We start from the raw sequence: 8,084 nt of genomic DNA, 5'->3' as shown, positions 1-8,084 counted from the left end.
AGCGAGCAGGCGTAGCGCCGGCACACGTACGCCGTCGGCACCTCGCTGCACTTGATGCGGCTTAGCACTGACAATTTACATATCAAATAAAATTTTAATAAAAAAACTAGCGTCAGCGACTTAGTCTGCGCGGAATTAAAAAAAGGAGCCTTTGTGTGTGAGATCCGTTCAGCAGTTTAGGCTACATACAACAAACATCCATCCATCTATCTAAACTTTCGGATTTATAATATTACTTTTTAGCATATAATAATAGAACTACTGGTAAGAAATGGTGAGGTTAGCATCGGCTCTTGTATAAATATATCAATGGGACTAAATGAGTAACATAAAGGTTTACAATAATGAAGTACCTCTTTCCCTTTAAGAAGCGTGCAACATCTTTTATATTTCTTATACAATGTCCCAGTGATTCGCAAACTTAAATACGAATGAGCATAATAAACTGCCGTCACAAAAATGATTTAATGCTTTAATGAAATAGATACAAATATAGAAGTCTGTCCAATTTTCTTTATAAAAAGAGGCTAATGAACAGCGAGAACACAGAGGTGGTCAACGACGGTCATGGACACCCGCAATACCAGAGGAACTACAGATGTGTTGCCGGTCTTTCAAGAAATGGTAGGCTCGCTTCTCGAATTGGGTATTATAAAACTATAATAAAAAAATGATAGGATAATATGAATGTGCGTAGTACAAAGTGTTGCACACTCACGTATGTCGGACATACCGGCGGGCGAGTCCGGCTCGGCGACGGCGAGCACGCGGCCCGCCACCAGCCGCGAGCGCACCGCGCGCACCAGCGCCAGCGTGCGCGGGTCCGAGCACGCGCCGCTTATCAACACCTACACATCCGGATTAATACATACGCCTCACAAAAATTAATATAGCCAGCGACAGAACCGTTAAAATTTGCAATTTTTGTATAGATACCATGGATGTATAGTAAAACGAGGACTAAAAATAGCCCAATGATCAAGAAGGGAGTGATGACTGAGATGACGGATGATAGTTAATTGAAGTACAAAAACCTGATGCACCTAACCTATAGGAACCTATGGGAGTAGGATAAGGTAAGGGAGACGATCGTACCTGTGTGGGTGAATCATTGTAGAACATGAGTGCGGACATCATCTCCGGCAGTGCTGTGGGCGTGGCGTTCAGTCGCTTGGCGAAGGCGGCGAGCAGGCGCTTGGCCATGTCGCGCTCCACGTCCCCGCCCTCGGGGGCTTCGCTCTTGTCCGCGTACGCCGCCACACGCTGCAGGTTGTGACACGACACGCTGTTACCTGAAGGCTCAGCGCCATCTTGATCTTTAAACAAAGATAGAAACCATAATACTTCATTTATAAGTAAATTGTTGCTTGCGACTTTGTCTGCGTGAAATTAAACAATAACAATAACAATATAGCCTATGTTACTGATAACTTAGCTTCTTTATGGTTAAACAATTTGAAATCAAGTATCATAAATTCGAGAGTTTAGATGGATGGAAGGATGTTTGATAGAGTTTGTAGCCTAAACAGCTGAAACGATCTGGTTGAAATTTGGTATATATGTAGAGCATAGTCTGGAAGAACACATAGGTTACTTATTTTTTTTTTAAAACTACGCGAACGGAGTCGCGGGCGAAAGCTATTAACAATAAATAAATTAGAAATGTTTATCAATAATATGGCATTGTTAATGCACAGATAGATGAATGGTAATTACCTTCTTTAAGCCTTAGTACCACAGTATCGTCATCAGTAGAACAAGTAAAGTAACCACCGTTTGTATTATCCCAGAAGAGTTCATTCTGTTTGTACTGCAATTCACGCGCCCAATTCAGCCAGTAAAGATCGAGAGAAGCTTCATATAAATCAAGCAAACCTTTAATTAGGAATGCATAATCATCTAAAAATCCTTGTATTGGTTCTTTACTGAAACATAAAATAAAAAATAAAACTCCATTACCTGAATAAATCTGCAATGGATATATAATACAAATATACTTACGTTTGAGCAATGGCTCCATCTTCACCTCTGTAACAAGAATGTAATAAAGTCTTCTTGGATGGATCATACAAATGTTCCTTTATGAAGTTTGCTGTTTTAATAGCATCATCCACATAGCTCTTCTCCCCTAGCCCCTGGCCTGCTTGAGCTAAACCAGCTATAATCAACCCATTCCATGAACAAAGCATTTTAGTGTCCAAATGGGGTCGAGGTCTTTTTTGACGTTCCTCATACAATATATTAATACAATAAGAAATTGCTTCCTCAAATTGTTCTGAAGTGAGTTTAAACTTGGTCATAGTTTCTTCTTTACCGCTGTACACAATCAGCACATTTTTATTTTTCAATTCACCATGAGGATCACTTTCCAATGAAATGTTCCCATCTTCTTCCACACTGTAGTATTCGCAGAATATGTCAAAGTAAGATGTCTCATTTACTTTCTTATCATCAAGAAGTGATTTAAGTTCATCGAATTCCCAGACACAGAATGCTCCTTCTTTCTTATGTTGAGCACCTTCAAAAGGATAGGAATCAGCATCTTCTGCGCTATAATAACCACCAGATTCATGTCTCAGATCTCTATTCACATACTTGATTATATCACGAACTACATCAGCATAAAATTCTTCCTTAGTAGCTAAATATGCATCAGTGTATGCCACCATCAATTGAGCTTGGTCATACAGCATTTTCTCAAAATGTGGCACATGCCAATCATTATCCACTGAATATCGAGCAAATCCACTTGATACATGATCATGAATGCCACCATTGGCTATTTTCGTCAAAGTATGAAGGCACATATCAAGACATTTTTTACCTTCAGAGTCAGATTTATCGCGAGCATAAAAATGAAATAGGAAGTTAAATATAGACGCTTGTGGAAACTTTGGTGCTAAACCAAAACCTCCAAAATGTGGTTCATAAATAGAAATATATCTTTGGACACATTTATTCCATGTAGCCTCTCCGGGTACCGCCACAGTTGAATCAACATTAACCAGAGATATTTTTTGCAGTGCTTCCATTATATTGTGACTGGCATCAACAAATTGGGCAGTGTTCTCTTTCCATTTCTTAGCCAATGATAGTAAAACACTCTTAAAGCTAGGGCGCCCCCAACGGTCTTCAGGAGGAAAATAGGTGCCTCCTGTTATTGGTTTTAAATCTGGTGTTAAGAAAACGGACATTGGCCAGCCGCCACTGCCTGTTGTGGCCATAACAAACAACATATACACACGGTCTATGTCCGGCCTCTCCTCTCTATCAACCTTGATGTTGACAAAATTTTCATTCATTACTTTAGCCACATCTTCGTTTTCAAATGATTCTTTTTCCATAACATGGCACCAATGGCAAGTAGAGTAACCAACAGAGAGAAATATGAGTTTATTCTCTTTTTTAGCTTTTTCAATAGCTTCATCTCCCCAAGGATACCATTGCACAGGATTGTGTGCATGTTGCAGTAAGTATGGTGACTTTTCAGTAATAAGCTGATTAGTGTATTTAGGTTTTTCTGCTGTTGCAGATTCAATATTTGTATTAGACATTTTAATTATATTATCACTGTAGCTTCTAGTGAGTTTAACAGTGCACAAATTATGACCAAATGTTGCCAATCTGTAAAAGAAAATATTTTAACCAATTGGGGCTGATATTTATAAATCATAATAATAGAATATAATTTCAGACTCCTAATCCCTTATTGATTTGTATCTGTAATGTTAATAGGAGTGTTTAGGTTTCTTTCTGAACAATTTTACTTTTCGGTTAGTGAGCTTTTTTTTTTTGATCACAAACCGATCCATAAAACTAGTTTATTCACTTTATCACTTCCTTGATTTGTACACTTGTATACGACAATCAATACAAGGTCAATTTACAGCATTTACATGTATTATCTAACTAGCCTAAATGTATGCAAAAAAACACTTTATATAATTACAAACATCATAAAATTACCTTTTATTCGAGCTGAAATCTCTGTTGTGGCAAAGCAGAGGTTCTTTATTTGTGCTTTGATTCAAATTTAGATTCTTTAATTTATTATCACCCGTCGACAAACGTCGTAACAACAATACGGCACGACCATTAGGCATAATAAAGAACAGTTTTTAAGGATACTGTTTGGCGCAGTAAGCCTGAAAGTATTTTATAACATGAATTTATCGCACTAATTTGATAAAATTGACAAAATACAAAAACAAAATAATAATGACGTTTCTGAAGTTGCCAGATTATATAAAAATAACAACGGCACAGATAAAACCATTAAAACAAAAATCTCGAAGAATTATTTATACCAAAATACTTGCTAACTTATTTATGCATAAATATTAGTTGTAACTTACAATAACGTTGTTGTTCAGCATGGTAATTTAAACATAATAAACAAGATAACAAACATCCGAGACCCCAAAAGTCAATACATCTTGGCTAAATATCATAAAGAATCATTGCCTATAGAACAGAACACAAAACTAGACAACCTTTAAAGTGATCATTTTATACCGATATACTGATTACTTATACTTTTGACCGCCCAGGGCGCTGGACCGAAAGGCGCGCCACAAGTCTGCTAATCACACAGGCTCATATAACCCGGGTTTACGCGCCAGAAATGTTAAAAAAAGGTACAAGCTAAGTAAAGTACTCAGGTCGCTACAGACAATAAAATGGTTACTGACTTGAATATCGAATGTGTATGAACATACAATTTTATTATCATTAATTTGCATGTTTCATTCAGTAATAACTTTTCTGGTTTATAAAAAATATTCTTTTAATCTCTTTACATGTCAGAGGATATAGGACTCTGAATTCATAACTCATATGCGCCTTTTAAATGTAGAATATCATAAAAAAAATTATTGCTATCCGATTTTTGTAGGAGCACTTGCATCACTTAAGTGTTATAAAGTGATAAGTCACTGAAACAGACGCTATAAGGAAAGGATAGGAAATTATTAAAAATAAACTTTTGATGAACAAACTAGACAATACACTTATAAAGCGATGGGTCCTCTTATTGAGGTTGCATAACTGCAGAGTTCTTATACAATATACAATGCAAGGGTCTCGCCGAGGGCCGAGGGAGAGATGTAAACCACTGCGCATGTGCGAAGAATCTGACGCCATTCTCACTCATTGCAACAAGACATGTTTTGACGTTAACAATTATGTTGAACACAGTACGGCCTAATGTGTATTTGACACGAAATGTTTCATAATTTATTAGTGGAAATGAAATCTAGTGTGAAGTTACCCTTATGATATTGAAGTCATAGTCAAAGTAAGGTAAGGTTATGTTATGATTCGCTTAAACATAATCTGATTGAATTAAAGTAAAAAGTTTAATAATTAGTTATAACCACGGATTTGATTCGCGCTTTTATTACATTTTTTAATATTATTGTTCGTTATTACTTTTGAAATCTTGCGTTTTTAAAGTTGAAAACAAAACAAGTGTTTTGATGCAAGTGTTTTTAAATTAATCTAAATTCTAAACTAATCTGTCGAATTCTGCATTCGTAAACAATCAATAAACCTGTATATTATGGCTTCGACTGCTTTAAATTGTTTTAATGTAAATGCAAGATGTTACGTAAATAGTACAGGAACAAATTAAATTTGCGTAAATTAAATTACGTAAGCTTCACTTAGAAGGAAACTCAATTCAAGTTCTAGGTTTGCACTGAAAACGGGTAAAAAGTTTAGGCGCGTGTCTAAACAAGACACTGTTCGTCCTTAGAGGGAGTTGAACAATATTCAATAGATCGTTGCCATAGCAACAGCTGGGGGTTGAATCCGATACAAAGCTAGGGGATCTTAGTGATTGGCTGTTATTTACAATTCTGTTATACCCTCGGGTTTGTTTAGGGTTTGAAATGATCCAGTCGAATTTTGAAAGCAAAACATTTCCTATTTTTATTATTCGCGCTATCTCCTTATAAGTTTTGACTGAGATTTGCCATCAGTTGCCATATTATGACCTTGGTTGTCTTTTGTTTTATTACACTATATTATAATTATCCCCTTTACGTTTCAGGTACACCGGAACCAGGATAAAAATCTACAATCGTGCCTTAATATCTTCCTCCATTTGCCTTTTGCACTTGTTAATGGCAAATCACACAAGCGTATTTTAACTTTATCAATATTATTCATATATACACGTAAATAAGTCAAAATACATCGGTCCAAGTGCCTGTCCAAATTTTTGATGCTATTTTAAATGTTACAAGATTAAGAAGAGAAAGCATCGTATATGAACCATTCATATAAATTTATTTAGATATAGAAGCGATATGTCAATAGTTGTTTGAAGACGTAAATCGAAGAGCGGAGTTGTGTGGATGGTTTTGTCGGCAAGATGTCGTTGTGGGTGGGCGGCGGGGGCAATGGAGAAGTGCGGCCGACCACGACCGTCATGTCGGCCAACACCTCCATGGAGTCCGGGATCGAAGCAGGGGTTCTGCCGACAGTCACGGGCTCGCTCGCCTCCGCCCGGGACTCGTTGGGCTCGCTGTCCCGGGCCGCGGAACAGCTGTACGACACAGATCATACGGATCTCGGCTCGGAACTTGACGAGGCGGAGATTAGAAGGGAGTTGATGCATGATGTAAGTTGTATAAATGTTATATTTATTTCACTACGTTTTTTTCCTTCAGTTAAAATGATCGCATATCATTTGACAGGAGGCGAGGGTATTCAGAAAACATTGGTCATCATCTAGATTGATAGCGTTTTATAAATTGTAATGAATCAATATTTAAAGGATTAAAAAGTAGTAAAACGTTTCAAGTAACATTTTTTAATTGGTTTCAGAAATGGCGTCTCCTCTTCGATCGTGTAAGTAGAACATTTGGTAGAATTTTAGTAATGGATTTGATTTTTAAATCATCAAAAGATAACCTCAAAGTTCATGCAACTACTAAGTAGTTAAATATATTGTACACATCAGTGCTTTTATATTTCTGTAGTTTTCTTAATTTAGGGCGCAAAAATAACTTGCAGCCCGAAAGATGTCATCGAGATTAAGTAGAGAGATTTCGTCACATAACTAGATTCGAAAAAAGAGATGAATTTATTAACATGTTGACATCAAGCGATAACAAATTGAGCTAAGCTTACAGCAACAAAAATCGTACAATGTACAAAGTAAGGTAAAATTTCTATATAATTTTTAATAATCTTTTGACATAGATTTTAAACCTGATATAATACTTAATTTATACCTATATATTTATATATACAATAGCGATAGAATCTTGTGTGTTAATAATGGCTTAACAAAAAAAAACAGTTAGATATGAATTTAAAATATAAATTTTAAGAAATAGGTGCCAACTATAATCTCAAATGGTTATGATATTACCGTTAAGATGATATGTGATGATAAATACGGAGTTTGGGAACAAAAGTTTTCATACTACGTGACGTGTCAAAAACGATAATTTATTTTGTTGACGAGTTTATCTTAAGTTGCGACTTGCGGGGCGATATTTAATTTTTCATATTATAAAAATAACATTCTTCATTCCTTGTTTTCCCTTACATATAATTAATGAAAGAAAAAAATAGAAGCAAGAACAACTCCTCTCATTGGTATAGTCATTTGTCCAAACCTTCCAGATAAAATTACTGCTACCTTAATACAGTCTTACCCAAAACCAGCAACTAGTTGAGGAGTGTTTAAAATTTTTAAATATTCAGCAGCTTTTCTCTTGTTTAAAAAAAATAAGGAAATAAACACGTGGTTTATTTTGCCGACCCAAAGTAAAATATTCAAGGAGTGCCGCATAATTTACAGAAATGTCGTTTACGACTTCGAAACAAATTTCACGGAATATTCTTTTGTTTCTGACTGATTAAAATGTACAGAAGCGGTATGGAGTAAAAAAAGGAGGTTTTATAGGCAGATAAAGAGGCGGTAGCGCCGCGGCACAAACGATACCTCATCACGTACCAAACATTCAGATAAGCGGCTCTGAAGATAGGGGGCGCTTGGGCTCTTTTTTGTCGACTCCTTTTTGGAAATGGTCGCAATGATTATAACAGAATTTACACATAATGATGGC

General features: G+C 36.2%; 2 protein-coding genes across 2 annotated transcripts in view; one reads left to right on the top strand and one right to left on the bottom strand.

The window, feature by feature from the left end:
* Positions 1-4,224, bottom strand: part of LOC106106833 (spermatogenesis-associated protein 20) — a 5,922-nt gene extending 1,698 nt beyond the window's left edge. Inside the window, exons 1-6 of the mRNA XM_013287492.1 lie at positions 3,967-4,224; positions 2,002-3,624; positions 1,717-1,925; positions 1,096-1,316; positions 719-848; positions 4-67 (exon numbers count right to left, since the gene is read on the bottom strand). Of these exons, the coding sequence (XP_013142946.1) occupies positions 4-67; positions 719-848; positions 1,096-1,316; positions 1,717-1,925; positions 2,002-3,624; positions 3,967-4,103 (2,384 nt within the window). The 5' untranslated portion in view covers positions 4,104-4,224. The remainder of the gene's footprint in view (positions 1-3; positions 68-718; positions 849-1,095; positions 1,317-1,716; positions 1,926-2,001; positions 3,625-3,966) is intronic.
* Positions 4,225-5,022: 798 nt separating this feature from the next.
* LOC106106832 overlaps positions 5,023-8,084 on the top strand; it is a 64,114-nt gene continuing 61,052 nt past the window's right edge. Inside the window, exons 1-3 of the mRNA XM_013287491.1 lie at positions 5,023-5,301; positions 6,053-6,625; positions 6,832-6,855. Of these exons, the coding sequence (XP_013142945.1) occupies positions 6,377-6,625; positions 6,832-6,855 (273 nt within the window). The 5' untranslated portion in view covers positions 5,023-5,301; positions 6,053-6,376. The remainder of the gene's footprint in view (positions 5,302-6,052; positions 6,626-6,831; positions 6,856-8,084) is intronic.

This window comes from Papilio polytes, unplaced genomic scaffold, assembly GCF_000836215.1.
Source record: "Papilio polytes unplaced genomic scaffold, Ppol_1.0 DF822067.1, whole genome shotgun sequence".
Taxonomy (NCBI): Eukaryota; Metazoa; Arthropoda; class Insecta; order Lepidoptera; family Papilionidae; genus Papilio; species Papilio polytes.
The sequence above is the reverse complement of the archived record's forward strand: the minus strand, read 5'-3'. Positions and strand labels throughout refer to the sequence as shown.